Here is a 19,076-nt window from a genome sequence, read left to right on the forward strand (position 1 = left end):
CCCTCCCCCTCCTCCTCCCCCCCATCCCCTCCCCTCTCCCCCCCCTCCCCTCCCCTCCCCCAGAGACTCTGAGGTGCAGAGCCAGCATGTTCCTGCTCTGATCCAGATGAATGGCTGATGGCTGGGGGACAGCAGGACCCAGAGAGAGCAGGCCAGGCCAGAGATCAGCCCCCTGAGCTGCTCAGTGCACAGCGCTGGCCTTTTCAAGCCCTTTCCCACCTCTTCTCTGTCACCCGCACTGTCCCCTCCTCTACAGTCTGCACCTGAGCTGCTCGTGCAGGTAAAATACTCAGATCATCCTCACATTAACAGCACCGCAGACACATTCGTCAGTTCTGCATGCAGGAGTGGTCTGTGCTCATGAGTAGGTCTACGGCTGGTCATTGTCTGTGGTCCCTTAGCATTCACAAAACCCTGTCATATTTCACAGCATTCAGACTAACTGACCAATTACAGTGTTAACAACAAATACATAATTACATAAATAATCTTCATTGTGACAGACAGTACACCATTTCATAGAGCATAAGGTTAATCAGGGCTCAATAGCATGACAAAAGTAATTCATTGAGCACAATGCTAAAATTTAACATAGCATTGCGAAATTAGCATCGGGCTTGACATATTTATATTAAATAAATGTATATTTTCAGTTAGACCAGATGGTACACTAATATTTTCCTATTGCTGGTGAGCAGAGTACACAGATGTACTCTTGGTCACAATGCAAAGGCCGGCTGGCATGCTCACATGCTGCACATGCAGTCAGCAGCCACAGCGCTAGCAGGAGCGCACTGCACCGCCCAAACCAAAGTTTATGAGCTGTTACTAATGCGCGCGAGCCCGTTAGCATAAAACAGGCCGAGATGTGTAAAACATCCGCGGAGGCGGCTTTCTGGCCCAAGCGCGGCCATAAATCAGGCGTCTGTTCCGCGTCGAGGCCGCCGCCGCCGCCGCCGGGGCTCCCTGACCGCCGCACCGCTCTGCGTACGGGGCCGCGCGCGGGGCGAACGCACCGCGCCGGCGCTCTCCTCCCCAGCCGCGGGCCCTAATGGAGGCCGGGGTCCCGCCCTGCCGGTCACATGTCCCCGGGGGCCGGGTGTTGGGCTGCGTGCGACAGGCCAGTCAGCGTGTATACAATTACACAGCGGCCCGACCGCCAGGGACAGCTTCGCACCGCCATTAAAATACCTGTGGTAAGACCTCGGCTACACAAACCGCCTCAGAGACATCAACACGGAGTCCACCTCGCTGCCACAGAGCCTTTCAGACGTGGACAACGGCCAAGAGAGCTCTCCTCAAAGCGCTCGTCCAGCCTCGTCCACACAGACCCGTACGCTGCGTGCTACGATCAGCTGCGATCAGCTGCGATCAGTTGCGATCAGCGCTCGGCTGATTTTCCCGTCTGAGCTGCGTCTCACCTGAACAGACGCGCGAGCACGCTGAGGACCTGTGAAAGACTGCCGGGCTGGGGAAGTGAAGGAGCTGCTTCACTGTGCAGCACAACAGCGCAGTGCCACAGAGCGCAGCGCACACAGGACCGCCTTATCTAGGGCACCACTGTGCACTGCGCTGGCGCTCCAGACTGCCAGCGCATCTATGAAAACGCAAAGCAGGGCAGAAATCATTCCCACAGCTACGGCAGCGGCAGGCTCTGTTTTTGTGGACTCGTTTTTGTGATTGGGATGTAATTTAGGCAGACTGCAGTTTGGGATGTGATTAGGTACTGGAAGCATTGTGTATGTTTGGGATGTGACTGGATACTGGCAGCAGTGTGTATGTTTGTTTGGGATGTGATTAGATACTGGAAGCAGTGTGTGTGTTTGTGTTTTGGGGATGTGATTGGATACTGGCAGCAGTGTGTATGTTTGTTTGGGATGTGATTGAATACTGGCAGCAGTGTGTATGATTGTGTTTGGGATGTGATTATGCACTGGAAGCAGTGTGTATGATTGTGTTTGGGATGTGATTAGATACTGTAAGCAGTGTGTATGATTGTGTTTGGGATGTAATTATGCACTGGAAGCAGTGTGTATGATTGTGTTTGGGATGTGATTAGATACTGGAAGCAGTGTGTATGATTGTGTTTGGGATGTGATTAGATACTGGAAGCAGTGTGTATGATTGTGTTTGGGATGTGATTGGATACTGGCAGCAGTGTGTATGTTTGTTTGGGATGTGATTAGATACTGGAAGCAGTGTGTGTGTTTGTGTTTTGGGATGTGACTGGATACTGGCAGCAGTGTGTATGTTTGTTTGGGATGTGATTGAATACTGGCAGCAGTGTGTATGATTGTGTTTGAGATGTGATTATGCACTGGAAGCAGTGTGTATGATTGTGTTTGGGATGTGATTAGATACTGGAAGCAGTGTGTATGATTGTGTTTGGGATGTGATTATGCACTGGAAGCAGTGTGTATGATTGTGTTTGGGATGTGATTAGATACTGGAAGCAGTGTGTATGATTGTGTTTGGGATGTGATTAGATACTGGAAGCAGTGTGTATGATTGTGTTTGGGATGTGATTGGATACTGGCAGCAGTGTGCATGTTTGTTTGGGATGTGATTAGATACTGGAAGCAGTGTGTGTGTTTGTGTTTTGGGGATGTGATTGGATACTGGCAGCAGTGTGTATGTTTGTGTTTGGGAGGTGACTGGATACTGGCAGCAGTGTGTATGTTTGTTTGGGATGTGATTGGATACTGGAAGCAGTGTGTATGATTGTGTATGATTGTGTCTGGGATGTGATTGGATACTGGCAGCAGTGTGTATGTTTGTTTGGGATGTGATTGGATACTGGAAGCAGTGTGTATGTTTGTTTGGGATGTGATTATATACTGGAAGCAGTGTGTGTGTTTGTGTTTAGGGGATGTGTTTGGATACTGGCAGCAATGTGTATGTTTGTTTGGGATGTGATTGAATACTGGCAGCAGTGTGTATGATTGTGTTTGGGATGTGATTAGATACTGGCAGCAGTGTGTATGATTGTGTTTGGGATGTGATTAGATACTGGCAGCAGTGTGTATGATTGTGTTTGGGATGTGATTAGACACTGGAAGCAGTGTGTATGATTGTGTTTGGGATGTGATTAGATACTGGAAGCAGTGTGTATGATTGTGTTTGGGATGTGATTGGATACTGGCAGCAGTGTGTATGTTTGTTTGGGATGTGATTGGATACTGGCAGCAGTGTGTATGTTTGTTTGGGATGTGATTGGATACTGGCAGCAGTGTGTATGATTGTGTTTGGGATGTGATTGGATCCTGGCAGCAGTGTGTATGATTGTGTTTGGGATGTGATTAGATACTGGCAGCAGTGTGTATGATTGTGTTTGGGATGTGATTGGATACTGGCAGCAGTGTGTATGTTTGTTTGGGATGTGATTGGATACTGGCAGCAGTGTGTATGATTGTGTTTGGGATGTGATTGGATCCTGGCAGCAGTGTGTATGATTGTGTTTGGGATGTGATTAGATACTGGCAGCAGTGTGTATGATTGTGTTTGGGATGTGATTGGATACTGGCAGCAGTGTGTATGATTGTGATTTGGGTCCAGAGACTGCAGGTAATGTGTTTGCATTGTAATGCGTGTCCAGGGCTAAACTCTGCACACAGGGGCTCATGCTGCTGCGTGTCTGTGGATTGCAGGTAAATGCAGCACAAGCACAGCCCCGATCCATAAAACAAGGCCGATCGCCATCATTTACCGCTCCCCAGCCGCCCGCCACCTGCGCCGCATGAGCACGTCTGACTGAGCCGCTCAAACGCCGCGATAAAGCCCACAGTGAAGCCCCGCGCTGCCCACCGCACCTCCTCAATCACACGGGCTCAAACAACCGCGCTAACGCCACGATGAAGCCCACAGTGAAGCCCCGCGCTGCCCACAGCACCTCCTCAATCACACGGGCTCAAACAACCGCGCTAACGCCACGATGAAGCCCACAGTGAAGCCCCGCGCTGCCCACAGCACCTCCTCAATCACACGGGCTCAAACAAGCGCGCTAACGCTAACGCCACGATGAAGCCCACAGTGCAGCCACGCGCTGCCCACCGCACCTCCTCAATCACACGGGCTCAAACAAGCGCGCTAACGCTAACGCTAACGCCACGATGAAGCCCACAGTGAAGCCACGCGCTGCCCACCGCACATCCTCAATCACACGGGCTCTGCAGCGCTATGCGCCGCAGCTCGGGCGAATACAAGCGCGCTAACGCTACGCATGGAGCCCCAGACGCTGGTGTGCCGTGTGCGCTGTCCCTGGGGGGGATTAAGCAGCGTGAAGTTTGTGAGGTGTGCAGTGTGTGTTCTGACTGACATGTGTGTGAGGTATATGGGGTGTGAGGTAATATAATAAATGTGGAGTTCAATATATTGGGTGTCTGTAGGTGGTGGGTGTGTGCGTGTTTGTGTGCGAGTGCATGTGTGTGCGTATGTGTGTGTGTGTGTGTGTAGGTGGTGTATGGGTGTGATTGTGTGTGTGCTTGCGTGCGTGCGCGTAGGTGGTGTGTGTGTGAGTGTGTGTGTGTATGTGTGTGTGTGTGTGTGTGTGTGTGTAGGTGGTGTATGGTGTGATTGTGTGTGTGTGTGTATGTGTGTGTGTAGGTGGTGTATGGGTGTGATTGTGTGTGTGCTTGTGTGCGTGCGCGTAGGTGGTGTGTGTGTGAGTGTGTGTGTGTATCTCTGTGAGAAAGGGCTCAGGTGCTACAGTGCAGCAGAAGAGTATGGCTAGCCTCAAGCGGATTGCATTAAAAATTCATCCTCTGATTAATGCATGATACAGGCAGCCGCACAGGATACTGGTGGTTTCACAATTACACCCCTCCCTCCGCTTTAATACAATTACAGAACTCAACCAATAAAAAAAAAGTGCGTCAGAGCCAAAGTTTTACCCGGAAACTTCCCGCCGACCGCACTCAGCCCAGCCGATCTAGCATTCCCACACCCAGCCCGGCCCGCCCGAGCGCCAGCGTTAATTACATTTGCTTTACTCGGTGTGATCGATATTAACGCTTAGGACGCGCTGTAAAGAGGGGATGGCGCCTGTGTTTGCGGAATGTTCCGGGACGCGTGCGGGGGAGGACGGAAACGCGGGGTGTGCGCGGCGCCGAGGCCGGGCGAGGCATACACAGAGCCGGGCGCGCTCGCTCGCTCGCTCTCGTACACGCCGTGCGTGCGTGTGAGAGAGAGAGAGAGAGAGAGATGAAGTGCGGGAGAACAAGGTGGCTGATGCTTCACAAAGCTATTGTGAGCCCAAGGTCACCCCTCTCTTCCTGCGGAGTGCTCGCTCCACGCTCATTACCCAGGGTTATTTATGAGCACCCCCCCCCGGCCCCCACCGCCCGGCTTTAATAATTCATGCTCTGCAGTCTCTGGAGGCCTGGCTCCCCCAGTCGGAGGTGAGGGTCATTAATCACACCCTGATCTCTCTCTTTCCCGAGTCGCTGACACAGTGCTATATCACCAGGTAGGCTCCGAGTCACTCCCTCCACGAGCAGCCATCCGCACGCCCCCCCCCACGCCCCCCCTCTCCCCGCGCCTCACTCCTCCCCCTCCATCGCCTGGACGCGTGCCGACACAGCGCCGAGAGAGAGGCGAAGCCTGCGTGCGTCCGTGTGTGGGATGCCAGCGCTGCCGCCATCTTGCCGTGATTCTGAACAGGACGAGCACACGCAGGCGCACCCACACACAATGAATGTTCACATGCACTCTGCAAAATATATGATGATTCCCATTTTCACACACCCATACACACACAAACACACACACATACACACATTCCCTCTCTCAAACTGACACACATGCACATATACAAACACACATTCACCAACATGTACACCCACACATTTATGCATACCAAGACAGACACAAAAAATCACACACACTAACAGACAGACAAACAGACAGAAGACAGACAGACAGGCGAGCAGGCACACCAGCAGACAGACACACCAGTAGACAGACAGGCAAACAGACAAACTGGCAGACAGGCAGACAGGCAGGCAGACAGACAGACAGACAGACAGACAGGCAGACAGGCAGACAGGCAGACAGGCAGACAGGCAGACAGGCAGACAGGCAGGCAGGCAGGCAGGCAGGCAGGCAGGCAGGCAGACAGACAGACAGACAGGCAGACAGGCAGACAGACAGACAGACAGGCAGCAGACGGGTTACCATGACTGCAGCAGGAGTGGAGACAGCGCGTGCTCCTGCGTCTCTCTCTCCAGTGAGGGTGCGTGTTTGGGTGGGGCCTGAGCTGGGACGGGTCTCCTCATGCGCTCCCCACAGACGCCCTGCCAGACAGCAACAACTCCTGCACTTCACCTGCACAGGGGAGCAAGAGAGGAGCGTCAGCAGGAAGAGAGGAGGAAGAGAGGAGCGTCAGCAGGAAGAGAGGAGGAAGAGAGGAGCGTCAGCAGGAAGAGAGGAGCTCAGCAGAAGAAGGACGAAGAGACTCAGCAGGAAGAGAGAGTGCTACAGAAGAGAGAGGAAGAGAGGAGCCACAGGAAGAGAGAGGAAGAGAGACGTCAGCAGGAAGAGAGGAGCGTCAGCAGAAGAGCAGGAGAAGAGAGGCAAGCAGCAGGAAGAGAGGAGGAAGAGAGGAGCGCAGCAGGAAGAGAGGAGGCAGCAGGAAGAGAGGCAGCAGCAGAAGGAGAAGAGAGAGAGGAGGCAGGAGGAGGGAGGAGGAGAGAGGAGAGAGGAGGGGGAGAGGAAGAGGAGGAGGTGGAGAGGAGAGTGAGGAGGTAGAGAGGAGTGTGAGGAGGCACTGAGGAGAGTGAGGAGGTGGAGAGGAGTTTGAGGAGGTAGAGAGGAGAGTGAGGAGGTAGAGAGGATCTGAGAGTGAAGGGGAGAGAGAGGAGGTGAGAGGAGAGAGAGGAGTCAGAGAGGAAGAGAGGAGGTCAGAGGAAGAGAGGAGTGAGAGGAGAGTGAGGAGGCACTGAGGAGAGTGAGGAGGTAGAGAGGAGTGTGAGGAGGTAGAGAGGAGAGAGAGGAGGTGGAGAGGAGAGAGAGGAGGTAGAGAGGAGAGTGAGGAGGTAGAGAGGAGAGAGAGGAGGTAGAGAGGAGTGTGAGGAGGCACTGAGGAGAGTGAGGAGGTGGACCTCAGACAGCCCCTGGCTATGTTCCTCAAAGCGCTGTGCTGGGACCTGAAGTCACAACGGCAGCTCTGGTACCAGGAAGACCCCTCCCCCCCACCCCTCACATGACCCACTTCCTCTCCCAACACCCCCACCCTCCCAGCCACACAGAGCACACATGCCTTCTGCGGCCTGGTTTATGGTGTGCCGTTCAGCCCTGCTGATATGCATACTTTATGAGGTGGGCGGGGCTGTGGAGGAGGCGGGGGCCGCTGTCCCGTCTAAACAGTTCATCTACAGCCCGGGCTGCCTCCATCAAATGGGCGCGCGAGCTAGCCGCTAACACCGCTACGCGCTTCACCTGCATCCGCCCAGACATTTCACATAGAACAACGCGTGGATCAAAGGGAACTGGAATCGTTAAAAGTTCAACCAATTATCCACATGAATTCAGTGCATTTCCGAATGTAATTTCCCTGGTGAGGTTAAGCTTCAGATGATCAGGCGCGACACTGAGACGCTTGCAGAAGTCAAAAGGGCAGGGGAAGGGGTCGGGGTCAGGGAGCGTAAACCCCGCCCCCCAATCTGGCAAATGCGTTCCTGACCCCTGGTTCACCCTGAAAGCCCCGCCCCCCGCCTGCTCCGCTTCCACTGCCCCCGTGCCTGAGAGCCCACCATCGATCCTCGCTGGCTCCAATGCAGGCATATTCCAGCCACAGAACTCATTAGAGAAAATATTAACTGCTGAGTGAGGACACATAAAGCCTTCGGTCCGTGCGGGCGTGTGCTCTGGGAGCAGCTGATTGGCCGGGGAATTCTTACTGTGGGCCAATCAATTTATGCTCTTTTAATTCCGCACCTCAGAGACACAAGCTATAGTGTTATGATTCGACGGAGAGTGATTCACGCACAAGACACATCATGTACCACAAAACAAAATGAAGCACCCCTCCTCCGGTCAGCCCGCCTGCCTGTAAGCAAGGAACGACGTTACAGAAGAACGGCAGAAGACCCTCAACCAGAAATAGCCATCAGGATTGTAAGCCAAGCTTTTCTACCTTCTGCCCACTGAAAACGTGTTAAAATGCGCAGGGCAAACTGCGTCCTCTCTGGGCAGGAAGCCCAGTTTGGGTTTTCACTGAAAGGCGACGGAGGCGAGCTGTCCTTCACTCAGAGACACAGCGGATATCAGCAGAGACGTCCTGGCTCCGCAGGCGTCAGCTCAAACCAGCCCACGGCCATTTCAGCTGCCAAACAGAGCGCACTGAAGCAACCGGGCTCTAGGAGGCAGTAGCGAGACCAGTGACTGTACCAGCTCCCCCTGCTCAGTTCAGGCCCCCCCCCCCTTTTCTCTCACCACAGATAAAAATGAAAGTCTGAAAGTGGAGCGAAGACCTTTGGCCTCTAACACCTGGGCTCCACTTTTTCCGTGAGCAGTAACAGGAAGTGGTCCAACACCGGGGTGTGTGCGCACAGATACACCCAGATGCACTCCAGGGCAACGGCATGTAACAATGATATGCTTCAGTCTTCATTTATTATGAGCTTTTGTTTCGTCTTGGTTGATAAGATAAGCGCGGGACCTAGCGCTGCACAGCACTTCCCTTCCACTCGCCTACCTCCACACACACTGGGAACAGTGTCAGCATAATCCCTGCTCATTCTCCTCTTCACAGGGCACGGGTCCTCAAGTGCATTTACCAAAGCTATTACACAGGATGACAAAACGTCTAATAGCACGGAGAGAGAACTTCAGTTCAAGGGTCAGTTTAGTAGTATTAACAGAAACGGTAGCAGTAGCGGCAGCAGGCTTTAATAGTAATCCAAACAACTTTAGTTCGTCGTAACAAATTTTCTTTTCCCCCCTTACAAATGTGGGTTGAGCAAAAAGGGCGTCTTAATTTGGTTCAATCTGGCCCACGCTACGGAGCCAGAAATATGCGCTCTTGACCATTCTCTTACTCTACGCTGCAGAAACTGAAGTGAACCCACTACAGAAAGACAAGTGGCTGCTTCTGATTGGGCCCATATCAGCACCATCAATGAGAGGAGCTGAACAGGAGGAGCTGAACGGGAGGAGCTGTACAGGAGGAGCTGAACAGGAGGAGCTGTACAGGAGGAGCTGTACAGGAGGAGCTGTACAGGAGGAGCTGAACAGGAGGAGCTGTACAGGAGGAGCTGTACAGGAGGAGCTGAACAGGAGGAGCTGTACAGGAGGAGCTGTACAGGAGGAGCTGAACAGGAGGAGCTGTACAGGAGGAGCTGAACAGGAGGAGCTGAACAGGAGGAGCTGAACAGGAGGAGCTGTACAGGAGGAGCTGAACAGGAGGAGCTGTACAGGAGGAGCTGAACAGGAGGAGCTGTACAGGAGGAGCTGAACAGGAGGAGCTGAACAGGAGGAGCTGAACAGCAGGAGAAACCGGAGTGGCAGGAGCCCAGCACGCCAGGCCAGGTCTGCTAACCAGGCAGATCTGCTCTAGTCATCCCGCGCCGAGTCGGCTTGGCGGTCCCAAGCCTGAGACGGACGCAGGCTCCCAGGCACGCCGGCCGGCGAGCCGGCTGCTGCAGGGGGGCTGAAGAGGAGGCGCTGACGGGGACGGCAACGATGCTCCGCTGCGGGGGGAGGTGGGGGAGGGCAAACAGCCACCCTCAGGAGGAATGTGTCACTATGAGGAAGCGGGCTCCCCCCCGAGCTTTCACCTGTTCTGAGTGTGGAGCGGCTGTCCTCCCTCACACGCTACTGCCACACAGCGCAAACACAGCCGCACGCAGTGTACTGAGCTGAGGAACTGCGCACCTGGCTTCTACCCATCACAGCCCTGAGACCACACACCACCTCCGCTCTTCAAAAGGACCACTTCAGTCCATAGCATTAGTTATCTGCTTTTTCATTTATAAACAAATACTACAATACCCTAGTACAATTCACCCCAATATTCTTTATCAAGTTCAACAACACCAGTATTTGAATAATTTAGCCAACCAGATTATAAATATTAATACCAGGGTGTGTGTGGGTGTCTGTGTCTGTGTGTGGTGTGTTCGTGTTTGGTGTGAGTGTGTTCATGTGTGAGAGAGGGGGAGGAAGGGAGGGAGGAGAGATAAAGAGGAAGAGAGAGAGAACCAGTGCCATCTATGCCAAAGAAAGCAGGGTGGAAGTGTGACAGTGTTTTGCATAGATTAGACAGGTTAGCTTTCACAGTTACTCTTAGTGTGTATTAGTTGACTGCAGTGGCTACCTAGCAAGCAACTAAAATATTTTTTAGTACACATTCTTCTTCTTTCTTTGGAGAGTGAAGAAATTCAGTTCATAGGAAACGCAAGGCCACCGTTTGTCTTCTTCCTGAGAAGGGCCACATCGCCACCGCCCATTTCACAGAACTCTCACTGCGTTATGCGGCTGCCATGTCTCAGGGCAGATGACATTTTCTGTTCAATAGAACATTAATATGGCGCATTTTCATAACACGCTCTCATTCGGTTCCAAAATGGTTTCCCTGGATGACGGGACGGACGCGCGCGGGCCAGGCCAGCTGCGCGGCTCAAAGGAGCTGGCAGCCGCGCGGGGAACGAGCGCTTCCGAAAAGCACGCGACGGGGACTGCCTTTCTGCGCAGGCAGCGCGGCGGCCGCACCGCCGAGCGCCTGGGCACCCAGCCGCACGCGCGCGATTAAATAACGCAGCGCCGCGGAAGCCCTTCCCAGCCGCTCTGAGCGGCCAACGTCCACATCCATCTGCAGGAGAAACGAGGACGCGCTTTTCTGCTGATGAACACGGCGCGTGGCGGGGATTTCGACGGGGGGGACGCTGATAGTACTGATCAGCGCCATTCAGGCCGGGTCACCCCCGGCACGGAGCAGACCGGATTCACTTTACTGCCCTGGGCACGGCCGTGGGACCGCCAGGGAGAAATCCATTACCCGCATAATGACTGCGATGACACCTTCCCAGAAAATGTCAGAATAATTCTGCCTCTTTGCCCCCTGCGGTCGTTCTAACGACAGCTCTGTTTTCCCCGCAGAAATAAAACCGCCCCCCTCCGTGCGCCGGGCTCTGATTGGTTCCTCGTTAGGCCCATGTTTTTCAGCAGCACCCCGCACGCGCGACGCTCGACGCCATCGTTGGGCTTTCTCTGTTTTTCAGTACTCTGCACACGTCCGTTGGCGAGGCATGTCCTGCAGAGGGGACACTGCAGCGTTTACGCAGTGGGCGTTCAGCACGGCCGGTCAGCGCAAAGCCTCTGAGGAGCGTGTCGAGGACAGCTGCTGGGCCAGGAAACAGCAGCGCTGGGGGAGACGGCTTGTTCAACATCAGCGCGCCGCCTCAGAACCAGGCGCTCCGGAACCGCGACGGTGGCGTCCTGCCAGGGCAGTCAGGACGAGCTCCTGGCGCTCCCAGGGGCTGCTGAGGACTTTAAAAGCGCCTCGGCCTGCCGCCGGATACATTATTCATAAAGCCGCTGGTTTCTTCTGCGGTCCGTGTTTATCCAGGTCAGACCGGCTGCGCAGAGCTGTCTGGAGGGGGCGGGGACTGAGGCGGGAGACCGCATGAATGATGGATGACGGACGGACGTCATCTCCATGGCAGCAGGGTCCCGGCCTGCTGTCAGGGGATCGGGCAGTACTACATTACCCACAATGCACTGCACTCCAGAGTCTGCACTCCGAGTCCCACCTGCACGGAATCCAGCTTATCAGCGAGGATCGAGGGGAAATGCCGCCACTTAAGAAGGACTCCCATCTTTAGATAAGCCCCACCTGCTGTAGCGTGACGCAGGGCTAATCCACTTCCACACAAGCGGGAGGCGGGCCTGGTTAGGAGCCTGGGCCCGTGACTGGAGGAGGCCGCCGGCTCCCCTCTGGTCCCTCAGAGCCGATCTGATCACATAAATAAGAGCGGCGGCTCACCCACAGCTCAGCGGCCTCTCCTGGGCCGTACGGGGAAATGTAAATACAGACGCCCTCTCCCGTACGGCCCCCCATCTCTCCCGTTTTCCTCTCTCCGCTTTTCATCTTCCTTCAATACCTTTTCTGGCAGCGAAAAAATCCCATCAGCTCACTCTGAGTTATGACTGTGGCTCCACGAGCATCGGTAAAAAAGCTCCATACAAAGAGCTCATATGGAGAGGAACACAGCATGCTTACATACTGCGCCTTACCAACAGACCACTCGAGAAATGTAGATTCTCTCGATGAGAAGAAAAATCACTGATTATATGATTAGAGCCACTCTATGCAGACAGATTCTCTCATCGAAGTGGAGAGAGAGAGTGATGATGACGATGATGATGATGGACAAGCGCGGGCAGAGCCGAACGTTTCATCCTCTTAGTTCAGACACGGGAGAAGGCACGCGGCGGGCTGGTACAGAATAACCCCTCTCCACTCCTGCCATATCCGCAGAAATAGAAACGCACCGCGGCACAGTCAAACCCTTTGAAGAGCCCCAATTACAGAATCGAACTGCCTACAGACTGTTACCGCAAAAGTATTTTTGTGCGCGGCTGCTATTAATCTTTAAATAGCCTCTTGTTGAAATATCTGGTTGATTCCGAAAGTCTCCTGGGACAACACGCTTCCACAATCTGTGAAAATTCCACCTGTCGAAAATGACCCTTCAAATATTTGGCCCACATGGAGAGATACCCAGATATGAATCTGTATGCTTTTGTACATCCTGACTGAGCTCGTGGGGAAGGGATCACATCAAAGGGGGAACTGCTCTGCCAATGTTAGAGACGGAAATGCAGGGGTAGTCAGGTCTCAATGCTGTGCTCTGATTGGCCAGGGGGCAGGTATGGATAACAAGGGGGGGGGGGGCTGCTGACCTGCAGGAAGACGTTGCTCTGCTGTGCAGAGAGACACTCCGCTTCTACTCAAACCTTTAAACGCTTTCCTCCCACTAAACTCCCCCATTCTGTCCCCTCAGACATGAGCAGCCTTCACCAGTACGACTGGCCACACACATACACACGCATGCGCAGGCGCACGCACACTCACACAACTGCACACACACACAACACACACTCAAACTCACACACTCACACAACTGCACACACACACACACAATCACACACTCAAACTCACACACACACACAAATGCACACACACACTCACACAAACGCACACACACACACTCACAGCTCTCCTCTGCAGAAGATGCTGAGGCTCAGCCTGCTTAATGAGAAAGCAGAGAGCAGAGCTAATTAAACAGAGCACGCGGCCGTTAATGCCTGCGCTGTTATTTTCTGCAGCTCCCCGAAGGCTCTCTCACACCAGCCCCAGCACAACAGCGAGGACGCAATTAGCCTGACGGACCCTCGGTCTGAGGACCGCGTCCGCCGCTTTCACTCCTGGAAGCTCGTGCGGCGAGCGAGCGAGCGCCACGACGCGCGCCGTCTGGGAAGCGCTACGTCACCCAGCGCTGCGCTCTCTGTGACCCGACGGGCTCCACTTCCTGTGGCCGCTAGGCTAAAGGGGCCCAACGCTGTTCTCTGTGTGATCCAAGAGGCTCCACTTCCTGTGGCCCCTAGGCTAAAGGGGCCCAGCACTGTGCGGACCTGTCCGGCTTCACTTCCTGTTGCTGTTAGGCTAAAGGGGGCCCAGTGTTGTGCTGTTGGTGACCTGGCAGGTTCCACTTCCTGCGGCCGCTAGGCTAAAGTGGCCCAGCGCTGTCTCACGCCACCCTGGGTATGAACCCCACATCTGCCCAGACACTGTGTCAAGAGAAAATGCTCTCATATTAAGAATGAACATTTTAATTTGATTGAGGTCTGGTCTCGCTGGCCCTGGTAACAGACCCACAAGCCTATTAGAGAAGCGGGCCACAGCTGGGAGGAGGACCCAGGGTTCAGGGAGGGGGCTTTTAGCTGGGAGATTAACGGAGGCTTTTTAGAAGCTGGTCAAAGAGGCTTTTTGTTTCGGCCGGGCTTTCTGACAAACATGCTAATGGGCGCTCAGAATAAAGGTAAAACACCCTTTTGAAAATCCTGGAGAAGCCTCCACCGCCCCAGAGCTCTCTGTACGTTTGCCAAACACTGAAAGAGGAGGGGACGGGGGGGGGCGGGGGGACGGGGGGACGGACAGACAGGGGGACGGACAGTCAGGCCTCCTTCGTATCCCGCGTGCGTGGCTCTGGCAGGCGGGGGGTGTTTGTTCTGCAGCAGGCGCTGCAGTGGGATTTCTCACAGGTTCCCGTTAGCTTTTGGCTTTTCCTCGCCGGCCCGGGGTCAACAGCGGGCAACGAGGCCGCCCCGCCCGCCCGCCACCACGACGGGCGCGCCGCTCCACCCGAGGAAAGAGGACCTGGGCGGCTCCCGCTCCCACAGGGCGCCGCGGCAACGGCGGATCAAACGGCGGCGCTCAGCGCCGTGCGAACAATCCATCAGACGTCCGTTTCCACGGCAGCGTCGGCCGTCTACCGTCTCCATTTCTGCCAAAACGCGTCCTGAATTACCGACGGCCGCTTTTTTTTCTGTTACTTCAAAAAAGGGTGAAGCGGAGTTCAGGACTGTGGTATTCTGCTCCTGCTGTCTGTTTATAGGAGATGAGTGAGAGCGCAGAGTGTAGAATCTGCACCCTAAATGTCACCTGCGCACACACAGACGGGAGGAATTTCAGCATGCTGCCCGCCCCCGGGGAGCGTCTGTAAATACCACTCCTCCACGGGCCCAACACAGCCATTTCAATTACCAAACACCGGCTTAGAGCGCGGCCCTTTCTGCAGAGGATTAGGGCCTCCGCTAACGTGCTAATGGGACAGAGCCCTGGATATCAGCGCGCTGGCGTCTCGCCGGGCTCCTCCCCGGCTCTCCTATTAGCGGGTCCGGCGGCTGGGCGCGCGGCGTTCGCCCCCGCCGCTTCAGCAGCGCGGCGCGGGAGGGCCGACCGCGGGCCGACCGGGGACCGCCTCCACGCCCGCCGACAGCTCTCTCTCACCTCGCCCTCCAGTTCTGCGCGACAGCGGGAAACAGCCGTCCATGAACGCCGTTTTTCAGAAACAACGCCGCTGCTGTACAGGACCATGGCTGCTGCTGATCTGCACAGTAGATACGGGGAGGTATCTGAACGCACAGCCGCACCTCTCCTCACCCAAGCCAACCCTGTGCAGCAGCTTCACAAGACCCCGCACAGCCATCTGCTCCTGTTCAGCGCCGCACCGCACGCAGCACGCACCAACTGCACTTCACTGCGTGCGTGTGTGTGTGTGTGTGTGTGTGTGTGTGTGTGTGTGTGTGTGTGGTGTGTGTGTGTGTGTGTGTGTGTGTGTGGTGTAATTATGAGTGTGTGTGTGTGTGTGTGTGTGTGTGGCTGTAATTATGAGTGAGTGTGTGTGTGTGGGGTGTGTGTGTGTTGTGATTATGTGTGTGTGTGTCTGTGTGTGTGTGTGTGGCTGTAATTATGAGTGTGTGTGTGTATGTGTGTGGCTGTAATTATGAGTGTGAGTGTGTGTGTGTTTGTGTGTGTGTGTGGCTGTAATTATGAGTGAGTGTGTGTGTGTGTGTGTGTGTGTCATGTATAAGTGTGTGTGTGTGTGTGTGTGTGTGGCTGTAATTATGAGTGCGTGTGTGTGTGTGTGTGTGTGTGTGTGTGTGTGGCTGTAATTATGAGTGTGAGTGTGTGTGTGTGTGTGTGTGTGTGTGGCTGTAATTATGAGTGTGAGTGTGTGTGTGTGTGTGTGTGTGTGTGGGGCTGTAATTATGAGTGTGAGTGTGTGTGTGTGTGGCTGTAATTATGAGTGTGTGTGTGTGTGTGTGTGTGCACTCATGTGGATTTAATGCTTGTGTGTGCACTGCATGTCCCAGCTTAGCTGCAGTCAGAGCAGATCAGTGGATCTATTCATTCCAGGTCAATTTGGAAGCCCAGCTCAACAAGAGCAATTTATTAGCGACAGGAAGGCTTGCTGTACGGAGAGAGAAGGGCAGCGCTGGCAGCAGCATCCGAGCAAACGGCGCGCCCCCGTCCAATCACAACGGCCGACCTACACCGTCCCCAACTCCATATCCCATACTCCATCTGGCTCCTGTCCCTGAATCCATCAGACAGATCCATTCTGCTGTTAGACAGGCAGCGATGCAGAAAGCGCAGGGGCACGGGGGCACAGGGACGCAGGGGTCCGGGGGCATGGGGGCGCAGGGGCACGGGGGCGCGGGGGTGCGGGAGCACAGGGGCACAGGGGCGCAGGGCGCGTGCGCTGCTCATTCGACTGGGCGGTTCTAGGGCGCCAGCGCTGGGTCCCTGCTCTCTGGGTCCCTGCACTCTGGGTCCCTGCTCGCTGGGTCCCTGCTCGCTGGGTCCCTGCTCGCTGGGTCCCTGCTCTCTGGGTTCCTGCTCGCTGGGTTCCTGCTCTCTGGGTTCCTGCACTCTGGGTCCCTGCTCGCTGGGTCCCTGCTCGCTGGGTCCCTGCTCGCTGGGTCCCTGCTCTCTGGGTTCCTGCTCGCTGGGTTCCTGCTCTCTGGGTTCCTGCACTCTGGGTCCCTGCTCGCTGGGTCCCCACCCGGCGGTCTCCAGCGTTTCAGTGCCGCGCTGGCAGCCTGGGCAGCCCGGGGAGCCCCGGGCACTCAGGAAGTACCAGGCTGCTGGGTGAAGCAGCCCGCCTGTGCCAGGATACCCGGGAAACACGCTCTCCCACGAGCACAGCCCGGCTCAGCTCCACTCCAATCTGCAGCTTAATCAGCAAGCACAACCACTGGAGAGCACGCATCTGCACATGCCTAATGAGGCCCGGGCCGGGCGGGGCCGCGCGGGGGGGCTGGGACTCAGATGCTATCTCAGAGAAACGGCGAGGGTGACGGGGGGGGGGCTCTGCTGCAGCACCTCTTCCCGCTTATCGCCTCACCAAAAAGAGCCTCACCCATCCCTCAGCCCCCCGGTGCGCTCGGGGAAAAAGCCAAAACGGTGCGAAAAGTAGAATAGCCGCGCGGAGCGGGGGAGGAGCGCAGCCGAACGAGCCTGCCTCAGCAAAGCCTGCGGTCCTGAGGGTCCCCCCCACACCCCCTCCACCGCCGCGCCCCCACGGACGCTCTCTTCCGGCAGGCACGACCGCCACCCTTCCGCACGGAAAAGGAGATGTGACAGCCCGGCCTTGCGACAGCTTTCCCGTGGGAACCGTCGCCATGGCTACTTGGCGCCGCGTGTTCTCCGGTGAGCCGTAGCTGGGCTGCGCCCGTTCCCTCCCCCGGAAAGCGGGGCGGACGGGCACACCCTCGGCGGGGCGCGGGTGGACGTGAGCGAGCTCGCAGGGGGCCGGGGGGAGCGAGGGAAGAAAGGTGTCATGGCCTCTTTAAAAGTCCCCACCATCTTTTCACCACGCAGCTCGTCAAAGCTACTCCCATGATGCCGTGCCTGAGGCCTCCAGGGCCTGTGGGTTCAGCAGGGACACGCGAGCGCAGAGTCCCCGCATGTCGCTGGGCTGACCTGCCACCGACGGACCGGGAACCGTGACAACCAAACGGACAAGTGCAAACGCAGCAGTCCTAGTGCACAGAAATGACCCCGGAGGAGACGCGTGCGCTGGAAAACCTCAACGCACAAATCCCCGTTTCACCATTCCTCTAGAGCTGTCAGGTTGCCAGTGTGGGGAATGTACACAGAACATATCCATGCATTTACACATCAAAACACTGCTACGTACTACAGTGCAAAGCTAAGAATTGCAGAATATTACATTGCAGAGAAAAACAGATTTCTGGTCTTCGGCCTCATACTTTGAAGTTTTAAAGCAGGGAATTCTGGGAACACAGTGCAGCAGTAGAGGCTGCCTGGAGGTGTTCTGGTTGTGCCCCAGGGTACCCTTCTACCCCACTGGCTCCGATGGCACCAGCGCACCCTGTAGCACCGCCTCCTCAAACAGTCACACGCACGCATTACAGCGCAGCCACGGAAACAAGGGGGATTATGTGGCTGGAGTGTCAGCTTACAAAGCGACAGTATACCTCCGCTCTAATGAATATTTCACACAGGCAGAGGTAACTGATAAGAGGCTACCCTGTCATTAAAAGGACAGCTCACTTCCAGGGTTCTTTCATTTGATTTCACTTTAAGTGCATGTGTTCCATTGCCACAAACAGTTTTTGTGTGCTATGACGGATATTTCAGACATAGAGAGAGAAGGTTCTGCTGATCTCCAGCTTTACCATGCCAGGCATAGGGCATTTGGGGGTTCATGGTCTAAAGCAAGATGAATGCAAAGCAGCTTGTACAGCGATTTTAAACCTCCAAAGGTTGTATCTGTGTATGTTACCCAATTATTTCTCAAAAAAATATGTTTATGCCACCCAAGACAGCAGTTCTCAACGTAAACCAGAACAATATAACAACTGATATTTAATGTTTTAATTGTGAAACAATGTTATTAAATAATATACTTGTTCATATGTACTGCCCCTGGAAAAATAACACTGATGTACAAACTGCTTTGGAGTCACTTGAAGTGTATTTTCCTCAGCAAATATCTGTGGCATCCCTCACTGCACACAAAAACTGTTGGTACTGTTAAAACATGTGCCAAAATGGAAGATTTTAAAACCCAGAAAGTCAACCACCTTGTCAACATAGTACTTGATGCTGAAAATGGAAGCCTTGTCAAAAACAATTCCTACTAATTTAAATAATATTTAAAAAACGTATTGCCAAGTCTCACAGAGATTATATTCTGTGCTGTGTTTGGGTCTGTAGCATCATTAAAAAAATGAATAAATAAACAAATTATGACAGGAATTAATTTTGAAAAAAACTTTTTAAAGTCCAATTTGCACAATAGCTTGGATGTTAGCCAAAAATGGCTCATTTGATTCTTAAGGGCCAAGACAAATTGCCTACCAAACTGATTTGTGACGCCCCTTTTCCACAGCTGTGCTGGAAGCAGGCTTGCTGGTCCCGTTAGCTTCTCTGCGCTGCTTCTGGTCAGGTTCGGCAGCAAAAACGTCACACAACGACTCCACGGTCAGATTTTATTTGTGTTGGGAGAACAGCTGGGCTGGGGCTGGACTAGCGATGGGCGTGG

At 54.5% G+C, this 19,076-nt stretch overlaps 1 protein-coding gene across 5 annotated transcripts in view; it reads right to left on the reverse strand.

Moving 5' to 3' along the window:
- The window catches only part of strbp (spermatid perinuclear RNA binding protein), a 74,168-nt gene that overhangs the window by 29,495 nt on the left and 25,597 nt on the right, over positions 1-19,076 (reverse strand). For all 5 annotated transcript variants that reach the window (XM_064309627.1, XM_064309629.1, XM_064309626.1 and 2 more), the window contains one exon: positions 6,172-6,321. In XM_064309627.1, the coding sequence (XP_064165697.1) occupies positions 6,172-6,174 (3 nt within the window). In that variant the 5' untranslated portion in view covers positions 6,175-6,321. The remainder of the gene's footprint in view (positions 1-6,171; positions 6,322-19,076) is intronic.

This window comes from Anguilla rostrata, chromosome 14 (genome assembly GCF_018555375.3).
Source record: "Anguilla rostrata isolate EN2019 chromosome 14, ASM1855537v3, whole genome shotgun sequence".
Taxonomy (NCBI): Eukaryota; Metazoa; Chordata; class Actinopteri; order Anguilliformes; family Anguillidae; genus Anguilla; species Anguilla rostrata.